The sequence below is a fragment of the Sprattus sprattus genome (assembly GCF_963457725.1).
Source record: "Sprattus sprattus genome assembly, chromosome: 20".
In the NCBI taxonomy this organism is placed as follows: Eukaryota; Metazoa; Chordata; class Actinopteri; order Clupeiformes; family Clupeidae; genus Sprattus; species Sprattus sprattus.
In genome coordinates, this window is record NC_137918.1 from 24,038,366 (window position 1) to 24,053,365 (window position 15,000).

At 44.4% G+C, this 15,000-nt stretch overlaps 1 protein-coding gene across 2 annotated transcripts in view; it reads right to left on the reverse strand.

The window, feature by feature from the left end:
* The window catches only part of ecpas (Ecm29 proteasome adaptor and scaffold), a 33,833-nt gene that overhangs the window by 8,609 nt on the left and 10,224 nt on the right, over positions 1–15,000 (reverse strand). For both annotated transcript variants that reach the window (XM_080859560.1, XM_080859559.1), the window contains exons 12-29: positions 14,999–15,000; positions 13,958–14,080; positions 13,261–13,364; positions 12,282–12,408; positions 11,084–11,164; positions 10,287–10,494; positions 9,769–9,860; positions 8,966–9,100; positions 8,563–8,737; positions 7,596–7,768; positions 6,948–7,049; positions 5,979–6,102; positions 5,246–5,391; positions 4,611–4,665; positions 4,362–4,476; positions 4,177–4,245; positions 3,898–4,015; positions 212–300 (exon numbers count right to left, since the gene is read on the reverse strand). The exon at positions 14,999–15,000 is cut by the window's right edge and continues 65 nt beyond it. In XM_080859560.1, the coding sequence (XP_080715686.1) occupies positions 212–300; positions 3,898–4,015; positions 4,177–4,245; positions 4,362–4,476; positions 4,611–4,665; positions 5,246–5,391; positions 5,979–6,102; positions 6,948–7,049; positions 7,596–7,768; positions 8,563–8,737; positions 8,966–9,100; positions 9,769–9,860; positions 10,287–10,494; positions 11,084–11,164; positions 12,282–12,408; positions 13,261–13,364; positions 13,958–14,080; positions 14,999–15,000 (2,038 nt within the window). The remainder of the gene's footprint in view (positions 1–211; positions 301–3,897; positions 4,016–4,176; positions 4,246–4,361; positions 4,477–4,610; positions 4,666–5,245; positions 5,392–5,978; positions 6,103–6,947; positions 7,050–7,595; positions 7,769–8,562; positions 8,738–8,965; positions 9,101–9,768; positions 9,861–10,286; positions 10,495–11,083; positions 11,165–12,281; positions 12,409–13,260; positions 13,365–13,957; positions 14,081–14,998) is intronic.

Below are 15,000 nucleotides of genomic sequence, written 5' to 3' on the forward strand. Positions count from 1 at the left end.
AGAGAGAGAGAGAGAGAGAGAGAGAGAGAGAGAGAGAGAGAGAGAGAGAGAGAGAGAGAGAGAGAGAGAGAGAGAGAGAGAGAGAGAGAGAAATAAATAAATACATAATAAATAAAGGAATAAAGACAGAAAGAAAGAAAGAAAGAAAGAAAGAAAGAAAGAAAGAAAGAAGTAAAGAAAGAAAGAGAGCACGTTGGGGTGGAACTGGTACCTGTAGAGGCGGGGCACCAGCTGGGGCAGGAAGGGGGCCAGCTGCTCTCCAGCCTTGGCAGCGATGATGTTGAAGCCAAACGCTGCTCCCTGAGACCAGACACACACAGGAGGAGTGAGATACATTTACATTTAGTAGACGCTTTTATCCAAAGCGTCTTACAATGTATACACATTTTACATTTACACTGATGGCACACTGCACAATTAAGTGTTCAGTGTCTTGCTCAAGGACGCGTCGACAGGGAATCGAACTAGCAACCTTCTGATTACTACGACTACTAACGACTTCTCTACCTCCTGTACCACTGTCGCCACAAGAGATCTCCTCCTTTTAGATCGGCTCACAGTGACTATCCCAGTGAGATCTCCTCCTTTTAGATCGGCTCACAGGGACTATCCCAGTGAGATCTCCTTTTAGATCGGCTCACAGGGACTATCCCAGTGAGATCTCCTCCTTTTCTATCGGCTCACAGGGACTATCCCAGTGAGATCTCCTCCTTTTCTATCGGCTCACAGGGACTATCCCAGTGAGATATCCTCCTTTTAGATCGGCTCACAGGGACTATCCCAGTGAGATCTCCTCCTTTTATATCGGCTCACAGGGACTATCCCAGTGAGATATCCTCCTTTTAGATCGGCTCACAGGGACTATCCCAGTGAGATTAGGGCCAATAGTTTTCCGCGAAAACGGAAAACGGACGGAATACGCGGAATGGACCATCTGAAACGGAATGGACCACTGAAAACGGAATTGCAACTTTTCAAACGGAAACATAATTTTGTGCATCAAAATCGCCCAAAACCCCCTGTATTTTACCCTGTAAGACTGAATGTCTTTCAAATAAACACAACAACGATCGCAACAATGAACAAACATTAATTAAAGAACAAAAGCGGTCAGAAAATGTCACGTCTGCGCTGAACTCTGCTCCGGCCACGCCCCCCTTTTCAAGGGTAGTCACGTTCATTTGCTCATCTTCCCAATCGCATTAAAAACTAAAAATGTTAAGTCTTCTCTTGTGTTGATGGCTGGCAAACAACAATCTAAGAAGGGCACGTATTATTCACTGAGTTACCAAGCAGTCTAATTTATGGGGACTAATTAGCACTGCACTGAATTACATTACCATGACTTATTGCTACACAATAACAATTACACAACTAATAATACTAGATACATATAATAGTGGACATTACACTAGGCAACATGGATGTCATTCATATCTCATCCAGTCGAAATCTTAACAGGATTGAACCCATCTTTATTACAGCGTATCAACATAAGAACAGAACATAGCTAAATCTCCGCTTAGCATCATGCTAATCACTACTAATAGCACGAGCAGGTAGCCCAAAATTTGGTATTTAATACACGATAGAGAAGCAACTTCATGAAAACCCTTACTTTCATTAAGTATGAACATAATGCATCACATACAGGTCGAACAATGATGATTTAAGCATTGGAAATGTATAAGGAACAGTATGGTCAACTACTTAGCGACAAACCGAACTGGACAGTATCTTAACTGTGGGTGCTGCACGCACGCAAAGAGCGTTGCTAGGCAACATCACTATCAACAGAGTTTTTCATACAGTTAACGTGCAGAAAGGCATTATACGGCTGTTTTTATTTTTTTGACGCGGAATCACGGAATTACCAAAAACGTGACACGGAATTTGCTTTTTTTTGACGCGGAAAACTATTGGCCCTATGAGATCTCCTTTTAGATCGGCTCACAGGGACTATCCCAGTGAGATCTCCTTTTAGATCGGCTCACAGGGACTATCCCAGTGAGATCTCCTTTTATATCGGCTCACAGGGACTATCCCAGTGAGATATCCTCCTTTTATATCGGCTCACAGGGACTATCCCAGTGAGATATCCTCCTTTTAGATCGGCTCACAGGGACTATCCCAGTGAGATCTCCTTTTAGATCGGCTCACAGGGACTATCCCAGTGAGATCTCCTTTTATATCGGCTCACAGGGACTATCCCAGTGAGATCTCCTCCTTTTATATCGGCTCACAGGGACTATCCCAGTGAGATCTCCTCCTTTTATATCGGCTCACAGGGACTATCCCAGTGAGATCTCCTCCTTTTAGATCGGCTCACAGGGACTATCCCAGTGAGATCTCCTCCTTTTAGATCGGCTCACAGGGACTATCCCAGTGAGATCTCCTTTTAGATCGGCTCACAGGGACTATCCCAGTGAGATCTCCTTTTAGATCGGCTCACAGGGACTATCCCAGTGAGATCTCCTCCTTTTAGATCGGCTCACAGGGACTATCCCAGTGAGATCTCCTCCTTTTATATCGGCTCACAGGGACTATCCCAGTGAGATATCTGAGACCTTCGTGGAACCCCATAATTAAATCTGATATAGAAGCCATATGGTCATTCCTAATTATAACACCTTTAGTCCACTTTAGACAGAGTCTATGTGGTTGGCATAGAGATGTGATTAGAACACCTTTAGTCCACTTTAGACAGAGTCTATGTGGTTGGCATAGAGATCTGATTAGAACTCCTTTAGTGCACTTTAGACAGAGTCTACCCAGGGGTTGAATTGGGATTTTCTATGTGGGGGGGCTCTGATCCGGGGGGGCAAATTTCACACATTTTTCGTGGATTATACAGTAAATAAATTGCCAAATTAAACAAAAAACACATCACCGTTAAAGTTGTATTAGTATTGATTGATTCACATCCATATGAATGGATGACATGACAAACAAGTGGTGGGAAATGGAAAGAATTTGTTAGTAGGTTACTTTTCTACAATCACATTTTTTTTATTTAAAAAATATTCACAGGGTCAATGCTAAAATACACTACTCACCCGAAAGCCAGATATCCTAACTTTTTGTGAGTAGTGTATGTTCAAGGACCAACGCATAGCCAGGAGGAAGATTCAGATGATGAGCAACCATCCACAAGCAGTGAAGCAAGCAGCCAACAACTCTAGCATTTTTTATATGTTGCTTAATATGTACTCTGTAGATTTTGAGTGTGTTTGATGAGGTCACATTATAAGAGCTGATTCATAGTTACAAATAAGTTTGAAATTCATCCAACTAGGAATGAAAAATGTGATTCGGAGATCGCATAGACTACTTGCTAAATCATTTAGAATTAGCAGCATTGTTCTTTTTAACTAGCGCTTGCGAGTTGACACACCAGTAGCAGCCTATCCCTGCGTGTCTAAGGTTAATTTTTCCTGCTTAATGAAAATGCAAGCCCATATCTAATGATATTAGCCTATTGGTGATGATCGACCTCTTTCAAAATACCGTGCACCTTTAATTTTGTTTCTCTTACCTCGCCATTCACCTGTCTACTACGATATGTCTGATGATGCCCGATTGACGTTGTGTTGTCTGATCTGGGAGGAGGAGCTGCTGCGCAAGTTTCGTGCGCGATATGCCTACTTCTCAAACTTGCTCCAGATGTCTAGGCCAGCCTATCCCTACCATTATTTAGAATTGTGTTTTAAAACAACATAGATTTGGAAAAGTTGTAAATGAGTAGGACAACATAGCTCGTGAATTGACTAGGCAGGCTGCCAAAATCGGCTGGAGCTGCTGCGCAGCAGATCTGCTTTGTAGAACTCCAGACCCGGCCGCTTATGTGCCGGGGCTCCGCCCCGGACAGCCCCGGCCCAATTTAACCACTGAGTCTACCTTTCTGGAGTTCCACATGGCGTGGTGATTGGCCAGGTTCATGAACTTGTAGACCAGGTCAGGCTGGTTCAGATCGCTGGCCAGTGAGCACAGCTCCTTGTAGGTGGTGAGGCCGTGTCTGAGGAGACAGAAAAGCTGTGAGTCACACACACACACACACACAAACACATGAAGCGTTCAAAGCTCTTTGATGATGAATTGCTCAACCAAGTCTCAGAAACACTCCCACACACACACACACACACTTCCACACACACACACACACACACACACACTCACCCGTCTGGTGCCTTTCCCAGAGCCTCTCCCTGGAAGACCTCTGTGTCCTCAGAGACAGTCTGCTTGGCTCTGTGGATGTTCAGCAGGAGTCAAGTCAAGTCAAGGTTCAAGCATGCACACACACACACACACACACACACACACACACACACACACACACACACAGAAGTATAATGGCATCTCACCTTTTCCCAGTCATCAGTGTCTCCACCAGTGTGGACACCAGCTCTTGCTGAACCTGTTCTCCACCAAGTTCATACACCAGCCCCAGGCCTTTAGAAGCCACATCCTGACTCAGATCTAATAAACACACACACACGCAGACACACAGACACACAGACACACACATCATCATCTTCTTCTTCATCATCATCATTAACTTTCAGTGATAGAGTGACTTGAGCAGTGTATGCCTGTAAGAACACACAACTCACCATCAGGGTCTGACAGCACTGAGATGAAGGCGCTCTGGATGTCCTTCAAGTGAGACTGGTGGGGCACAGATGATTACATGCGGCAACTGTGTTTAAACACGCTTAATTAACACATTCTTCACGACACGCATGTTATATTCAACTGTGTTTAAACACGCTTAATTAACAGTATGCAACAATTATACTTCAGGATTAGGGTTAGGATAAGCAGGTTTACCTTAAAATAACAGCTTGAAAAAAAGTGGGGTGCTAAAATGACTTTTAATATGGAGAATCGCCTCCGTGCCATTGGCATACCAGGGTCCATAGGCATAAAACTGCTAAATGTAGCATTGCCTGAAGCCGCCCGGCTTTCTACTGTCTGCCAATGTAGTAAGTAGCTTATTTGCCGTCTTGCTCTGTCTTGTGTTGCACTTGCTTGATGTTTGACTGTGTTAGAACAGTTGTTGAGTAACTAGTTTGTCATATTGTCAAAGTCAGCACATTTCAAGAGATTTCCTTAGTTTGAGCCACTAGCATATCGTTAGCGAATAGCAATTGATCCGGAATAGTTCTTTAATTAACACATTCTTCACGACACGCAGGCTATATTCATGGCACTGTGAGTACAACTGGCTGTATTTCTGAAGGCAAACCTTGATCTCTTTGTGTTGGCTGAGCTTCCTGACCAGGGACAGCAGCCATATGCAGGCGGCCTGGCGCACGTGTGGGTTGGCACTGCCCACGGACTTGGACAGGATGGAGTTCAGCACCCATGGAACCACATCGTTACACTTCATATCTGGGTGCACGGGCAAGAAAGAACAGAAGAGTCAAAAACAAAAACAATTCAAAGAAAAAAAGAGGAAGAAGTAAGGAGAGAAAAACAGAGAATTCCCTTAAAAACATGATTTGCTCCATTTTCAATGCAGGAAAACAACCTTCTCACACACACACACACACACACACACACACTGACACTGACACAGACGAAAAAAATGAAACATAGAGAATTCCCTAAAAAACATGATTTGCTCCATTCTAAATGCAGGAAAACAACCTTCTCACACACACACACACACACACACACACACACACTGACACTGACGAAAAAAATGAAACATAGAGAATTCCCTAAAAAACATGATTTGCTCCATTCTAAATGCAGGAAAACAACCTTATCACACACACACACACACACACACACACACACACACTGACACTGACACTGACGAAAAAAATGAAACATAGAGAATTCCCTAAAAAACATGATTTGCTCCATTCTAAATGCAGGAAAACCGTCTCACCCAGACAGAGACAGAGACAGAGACAGAGACAGAGACAGAGACAGAGACAGAGACAGGCACAGACACAGGCACACAGACGTACTGTCGAGTGGCTGGTACTCCTCCTCGGTGCAGGTCCAGGCGTCGCGGGCAGCTCTGGAGCTGGTTCCTATGGCAGCGCTGGTGATGGCCTCTGCCACGGTGAACTGCAGCTCCACCTGCTTGGCCTGGAGGCATGTGCATTCATTACAGCAAACAACTAAACTTTATATACTCTTAGTTTGCTTACTTTAGCCAGTTAACATCTTTAACTCTTAGTTTAGTTTGCTTACTTAGGCCAGTAAACATCTTTTACTCTTAGTTTAGTTTGCCTACTTAGGCCAGTAAACATCTTTTACTTTTAGTTTAGTTTGCTTACTTTAGCCAGTTAACCTCTAGCCTTCCTCCATTTGAACATTTTAGTTTCTCACAGGCTGGTTTCAAATCCTCATGATTGCTAGTGCACAAGTCAGGCCAATCAGTAAAGTGCCAGAAATGGACAAATATGAAATCAGTTTAGTACAAGGCTGGATTTGACGAAAGTTTGATTCACCAAAGTTGCCTGAGAGAAACGTCCATCACAGGAAAACGATGCTTTATGTCAATTTTATCAAATGTTGTCTCAGTTTTCATCGTTTTCCTGTGATGGACGTTTCTCTCAGGCAACTTTGGTGAATCAAACTTTCGCGAATCAACTTTCGCGAATCAAAGAGGTAGACTCTAGCTGTGAGATTGCATTAGCGTATTGAAAATAGGGCCAAGTGATAACGAGGTGTGACTTTTTCCACTACAACGGTTTTGGGATGCAAATATATCACTCTTTTGAACACATAATGTTTTGGGAAGAGAAACGTTTTATTTTCCTGGGTCTAGAAACCTGCCGGACTACTTTCGGTTTGACCAAACCTGGACGAGAATTCTGCTCACAGGACGCTGTCGGAGGTAAGTCAGCGTGGATTGCATTACACTGGTGATGTAGATGCCATACAACATCATGTCTTAAAAAACGAACTATCCCTTTAAGCTCCTCTACCTCCACGGAGTCCATGAGCCCCTGCAGCAGCTTCTTCTGATGGGGGAAGTCTCCGTCTCCCACTGGCAGATAGCCCAGAGTCTGCACCGCACGCTCCTTCATCTAATCACACACACACACACACACACACACACACACACACGTTAACAATCTGATATTTTATAGTAGTCCAGGCAAAATACCACATTTTGGAGCCAAAAAAAGAATTCATTGTAAAATATTTTTGTTCAGCATAGATCATTTCTATGAGGTGTCCAGAACAACAAACTAAAAGTCCTAAGAAATTCTAGTTGAGGAAATATGTTTAATTCTCATCAATCTGAGATGTGTATAATGCATATTCAAAATACACCTCAAAAATGTAATTTTTTCCTTTACTCCTATCAAAATAAAACTTTGCACAATGAAAGTACCCATGAAAAGTAAAACATTTTATATTACAAGTGTCTTTGAAAATGAATTTGAATATGCAAATGAGCTATGTAAAACACTATTTTGCCTGTACTATAGCTACACAGTCTAGTTAAGCTCAACCCTAAAAGCTAACATGTCCCTCTTCCTATTGAAGAGAGCTATGAGGACGGCGGTGGGCAGTGTGTGTGTGTGTGTGTGTGTGTGTGTGTGTGTGTGTGAGTGAGGTCTCCATACCTTAGTGCTCTCCTTCCCTGAGGGCAGGCGTGCCAGCAAGTTATCCACCAGGGTGAGTTTGGTGAAGCCCTCGCCCTCGGCGGGGATCAGCAGCACCCCGTTACGGCCCACCTCCCCGAGGGCCGTCACCGCGGCCACCGCCAGCACCGGAGAGCTGCTGTCCATGAAGGACCCTAGAACAACCAACCACTTATTATCATTCTCTACTGTCCATGAAGGACCCTAGAACAACCAACCACTCATTACCATTCTACTGTCCATGAAGGACCCTAGAACAACCAACCACTCATTATCATTCTACTGTCCATGAAGGACCCTAGAACAACCAACCACTCATTACCATTCTACTGTCCATGAAGGACCCTAGAACAACCAACCACTTATTATCATTCTACTGTCCATGAAGGACCCTAGAACAACCAACCACTCATTACCATTCTACTGTCCATGAAGGACCCTAGAACAACCAACCACTCATTATCATTCTACTGTCCATGAAGGACCCTAGAACAACCAACCACTCATTACCATTCTACTGTCCATGAAGGACCCTAGAACAACCAACCAACCAACCACTCATTATCATTCTCTACAGAAGATCAGGGCATTTCTTTGGAACAGACTACATTTACCTTTAGCAGACGCTTTTATCCAAAGTGACTTACAAAGATACACATATTTTACACTGATGGCACACTGCACAACAGGAACAAATAGGGGTTCAGTGTCTTGCTCAAGACACATCAACAGGGAATCGAACTAGCAACCCTCTGATTACTAAACGGCTTTTTCTTGTACCACTGTCTTCCCCCTAGACTATTAACCACTCTCCCACTGACTCTAATTTACATTTAAATGGAGCACATATCGAGCATTCGAAAGGTCTAAACCTCAACGCTCAGGCATATAATTGTGGAGCAAAGGTAGAAACGAATACTGACAAGAGTGCGAGCAACAGTCAGCATACCAATGGTTTTAGTCGCCCGGGCGATGAGCTCGTCATCTTCAGCAGGTGTGGCAGCCATGAGCTGCTGCTGCTGCTGATTGGGTGTGTTGCCAGACCTTGGGTTGCGCTTCCTGCTCATGTACCTGCTGACCATGAAGCCCAGAGCCAAGATGGCGGCGTGCTGGGCCTCTGGGCTCTACAGTGGCAGAGACAATATAGAAAAGAACCATAAGAGCTTAGAAATCAACCATGCTAATACCTACAACACGCTACATACAGTACCAGTCAAAAGTTTGGACACACCTTTAATTATTAAATCAGCTAAATCATTAACATTAATGTTTACATTAACATCTTTGCAAGTTTGTAAAGTACAATAATTCAAATATGTTCTAATTTTGTACTACTTGAAGTGAATACTGACGTGGGTATCCTTGGTGATCTTGACCAGGTTCTGGACGGCGTTCTTGAGCTCGTTGCCAGACATGGTGGAGATGATCACGGCATACAGCTGAGCTGCCAGCTCTCGCATGTCCTCCTTACTGCTGCTCATCATACCCTACAGCGGTGAATTAAACAACACATCACAATCATCATTCCATACAGCACAGCGGTGAATTAAACAACCCATCACAATCATACCCTTCAGCACAGCTGTGAATTAAACAACACATCACAATCATGTCCTCCTTACTGCTGCTCATCAGACCCTACAGCGGTGAATTTAACAACACATCACAAACATCAACTCCTTACTGCTGCTCAACATACCCTACAGCACAGCGGTGAATTAAACAACCCATCACAATCATGTCCTCCTTACTGCTGCTCATCATACCCTACAGCGGTGGATTTAACAACCCATCACAATCATCATTCCATACAGCACAGCGGTGAATTTAACAACCCATCACAATCATTCCGTACAGCACAGCGGTGAATTAAACAACCAATCATAATCATGTCCTCCTTACTGCTGCTCATCATACCCTACAGCACAGCGGTGAATTTAACAACACATCACAATCAGGAAATCCCCAGATTCAACCGTGGAGAACAACTAACCCACAAGCTAAATTCAATACAGTGGTGATGCTAACAAAAAGGCACAGTAGACTTCACAAAGACTCATGTCAGTGGAGATTTTACATCAGTGTTAACAGTATGCTCAAGAACACCACAGGGGATTTCATATGACATTTAACCAGGATTAAAAAAAAGAATTACCCGGATCCAGTCGATTCTGTCGATGAACTTGGGGGCGAGTTTGTGCGGGCACACAGACACCACCTCCAGCAGACAGTACATCACAGGAATGGCTGCAGGGGAGAGATGTGTTAGCGCTGTGGCCCCGTGTCTAACTTCTGATTACATCAATGTACTTCAGTGGACACCCTGTACAACCCAGGCTTCTTTATACTAGTATTACTCCTGGAAGAGTTCTGGAACATTTCATATGGTTTTGTATAGATACATTTTAGTATAAATTTATTATTATTATAGTTTACATTTTATATAGAGGTTATCATTTAAGAAGACCAAAGGCAAACAAAACTAAAATACCTAATATCCTTCAGAGAGTGTCTCATATGGAAAGACAAGGTCAGCTAATTGTATGACATTATAAAAAAGTGACGATTGTTGTTGTTCCTCATACAACCCAGTCAACCATCCCAGAAAATGTCTGCTGGTCGCTATGGCAACTGCTTTTTATTTGTAACTCCTCCCTCCTCCTCCGCTCTTACCTCCGACAGCAGTCAGCAGCTGCTGCAGAAGATCCATGTAGACCTGCACGGGGTTGGCCTCGTCTCCCTTGGGGGCCGGCTCGCAAGAGATCAGGGACTGGATGTAGCGTCCGATGGCAGGGGCGTCATCCTGCATGTCCACCATGTTCTGGGAGACTGGAGTGGCCCCAGCACTGTGAGCCAAACACATCCGCAGATACATCATGATCTAAGGAGGGACAGAGAGAGACACACACACTGAGATTACAAACACATCCGCAGATACATCATGATCTAAAGAGGGACAGAGAGAGACACACATTACAAACACATCCTCAGATACATCATAATCTGAAGAGGGAGGGACAGAGAGAGACACACAGATTACAAACACATCCTCAGATTCATCATGATCTAAAGAGGGACAGAGAGAGAGGGACACAGATTACAAACAGATCCTCATCATGATCTAAAGAGGGACAGAGAGACACTGAGATTACAAACACCGTGATCTAAGGAGGGACAGAGAGACACAGATTACGAACACATCCTCAGATAGATCATGATCTAAAGACGGACAGAGAGAGACACTGAGATTACAAACACATCCTCAGACACATCATGATCTGAGGGAGATACACACAGATTACAAATAAGGTCATCAACTGACTGTGAACTTATAATAACACAAGTGGTAATGTTGTCCATTCACAACAGGTGAAGCGGACAGAGAGGTGAACTGGTTAAAAACACCGAAATGCCGTAAGGAGATCATTATGATCGATCAGTATGGTAGTAGGTAGTAGCATAATCATTACCTCTTCAAATGCTGAGGGGTTGAAGGGCAGAGCTGTAGTTCCTACGATGTATTTGTCAGGAGTCTTCAGTCTCTGTGCAGCCTGCCAGGCAGATAAACACACATGAAGTATACACACTAGTAATGACTGAACCAGCACTACATTAACTCATGAAGTATAAACTAGTACTGACTGAACCAGCACTACATTAACTCATGAAGTATACACTAGTAATGACTGAACCAGCACTTCATTAACTCATGAAGTATACACTAGTACTGACTGAACCAGCACTACATTAACTGAACCAGCACTAAATTAACTCATGAAGTATACACTAGTACTGACTGAACCAGCACTTCATTAACTCATGAAGTATACACTAGTAATGACTGAACCAGCACTACATTAACTCATGAAGTATACACTAGTAATGACTGAACCAGCACTACATTAACTCATGAAGTATACACACTAGTAATGACTGAACCAGCACTACATTAACTCATGAAGTATACACTAGTAATGACTGAACCAGCACTAAATTAACTCATGAAGTATACACTAGTAATGACTGAACCAGCACTACATTAACTCATGAAGTATACACTAGTAATGACTGAACCAGCACTACATTAACTCATGAAGTATACACTAGTAATGACTGAACCAGCACTACATTAACTCATGAAGTATACACTAGCAATGACTGAACCAGCACTGAACCAGCACTACATTAACTCATGAAGTATACACTAGTAATGACTGAACCAGCACTAAATTAACTCATGAAGTATACACTAGTAATGACTGAACCAGCACTACATTAACTCATGAAGTATACACTAGTAATGACTGAACCAGCACTACATTAACTCATGAAGTATACACTAGTAATGACTGAACCGCCACTACATTAACTCAAGAAGTATACACTAGTACTGACTGAACCAGCACTACATTAACTCATGAAGTATACACTAGTACTGACTGAACCAGCACTACATTAACTGAACCAGCACTACATTAACTCATGAAGTATACACTAGTAATGACTGAACCAGCACTACATTAACTGAACCAGCACTACATTAACTCATGAAGTATACACTAGTAATGACTGAACCAGCACTACATTAACTGGGCTCATCATCATCAGTGTGTGTGTGTGTGTGTGTGTGTGTGTGAGTGTGTGTGTGTGTGTGTGTGTGTCCCTCACCTTCTCGTGGATGTAGCGCACCATCTCAGGGAAAGAGGGTACTGGGGGTTTGGCCCCCTCCTTCTCAGAGCGCTCATGTGGGATAGCCCTCAAGACTCGCTGGGCCTCACCATGCACCTCCTCACGCCTGGAGACACACACACACACACACGACACACGACACACGACACACGACACACGACACACGACACACGACACACGACACACAGGTTTATTACATGACTATAACCACTCAAATACCAAAGCATCTGGCAGCACCGGTACCTATCCAATGACACATTTACAGCAGTTTCTGTATGGGTAAGAGTGAGTGTGTGCAGGAGTGTGCATGCGTGTGTGTGTGCAGGAGTGTGTGTGTGTATGAGAGTGTATGTGTTTGTGTAGAAGTGTGTGCATGCGTGTGTGCGTGCGTGCAGGAGTGTGTGTGTGCGTGTGTGCATGAGAGTATGCATGCAGGTGTGCATGCGTGTGTGTGTTTGCAGGAGAGAGTGTGTGTGTGTGTGTGTGCAGAAGTGTGTGTGTGCAGGAGTGAGTGTGTGCAGGAGTGAGTGTGTGCAGGAGTGAGTGTGTGTGTGTGTATGTAGAGTGTGTGTGGGACTGTATGCGTGTGTGTGTGTGTGTGTGTGTGTGTATGAGTGTGTGCAGTAGTGTGTGCAGGAGTGTGTGTGTGTGTGTGTGTGTGTGTGTGTGTGTGTGTGTGTGTGTGTGTGTGTGTAAGAGTGTGTGCTTGCATGTGAACTCACGGGTCTCCAGCAGCAAGCAGCAGCAGGTATCTGGAGGGCACGTGGTCCGAGGTGTAGGAGTGTGTGTGTGTGTGTGCAGGAGTGTGTGTGTGTGTGTGTGTGTACTCACGGGTCTCCAGCAGCAAGCAGCAGCAGGTATCTGGAGGGCACGTGGTCCGAGGTGTAGGAGTGTGTGTGTGTGTGTGTGTGTGTGTGTGTGTGTGCAGGAGTGTGTGTGTGTGTGTGTGTGTACTCACGGGTCTCCAGCAGCCAGCAGCAGCAGGTATCTGGAGGGCACGTGGTCCGAGGCGAACACGGTGCTGGCAAACTTCATGGCTACCTGCCTCACCTGCACCTCTGGCTGGAGCACAGACAGCAGAGAGAAGAGCTGTTAGCAGCCAGGACCACACACTGATACCTCCCTCACACACACACACACACACACACACACACACACACACACACACATACACACACACACAGTCCTCAGACTGATACCTCCCTCACACACCAGACTGATACCTCCCTCAGACTGAAACCACCCTCACACAGAACTGAGCTCTTGGAGGAGACAGAACCAAGATTATAGACAGCAGGGCTCCAGTCTACTGATTTCACACTGGCAGACCACTGAACAGTTTTCACTAGCTAATCAAGCGTGCTTCATTGGGTTTCCTGGGCATGCTGCAAAGACCATTGCACTAACAACAGGGACATTTTATTCCAGAACATGTTTTCAAGTGTCATCCTGTGTTTTTAGTGATCATTCTCTGTAGCGGTGTGCATGTGTTTACCTTGGCTATGTAGGCAGTGTGCATGTGTTTACCTTGGCTATGTAGGCAGTGTGCATGTGTTTACCTTGGCTATGTAGGCAGTGTGCATGTGTTTACCTTGGCTATGTAGGCAGTGTGCATGTGTTTACCTTGGCTATGTAGGCAGTGTGCATGTGTTTACCTTGGCTATGTAGGCGGCCACCAGAGCCTCCATCAGATTGAGCAGGGCACCCTGAAGGTTAGCGTAAGCAGCCACCATCATGGACAGAGCTTCCTGGATGGCAAGTCGCACATCTGCCTCTTCCTGTATCGCACAGCAACAAAAACAAACACAAAATCTCTCAGTTTCTAGAATATCAAGGTCATATATATGGTGTTGAAGTAGTCTCTAAACTCACACACATAGAAACCTATGCGTGCCCGTGGCACGAGCGCACAGAAGATTATCCCCCAGTGGAAAACCACTCTTTGCCGGGGAGCATTTCTGCTCTGTCAGTGCACAGAACAGTATCTGTGGGCGCAATGATGCACAGATGCGGTCCATCAAGCATGGAGCTGTTACGAGTGCTCACCCCACCCTCCCTACGCACTCACCACTGCTCAACGCTCGCTCCACCCTCTGCTCAACGCTCGCTCCACCCTCTGCTCAACGCTCGCTCATCATGTTGAATTGTGAGACCGGGCCAGTGGAGTCCACCGTTTAGGACTTTCTCTACGTCACGCATGTGCAGTATTTGAGACTAATTAAATGCCATAAATATGCCTCATATGAGTCAGTCATTAATAAATCAGTCTGATATAGTTAACACAGTTAACTGCTAAATGGGTACCTGGGCCCATATCCACAAAACCTTTTATCGTACTACTAAAAGTAGCTCTAAAAGTGTCTAACTAAAAGTTAGTCAATCCTATTCAAAAAGCTGCTGAGACCAGCCCTGAGACTTTTAGCTTTCAGATGCTTTGCGGCTACGGACCCTGAGCTGTACTGCTGCGGCAACATCAATCAATCAAATATGAACACACTAATGAAATGGGGATTACTGGTGAAAGTAAAGAATAGAATATTCAGAGTAGAAAGAAAGAGAGATGGGTGGTTGTCACATGCACAGGACTGATGACATCAAATACTGTACGTATGGAGGTTGTTTCTGGTGAATAAGACCCCCATTTAAAGAAAGTGAGCCAGTGTGTGTTTGATATGCCAGACAGGTGAACTACATACCT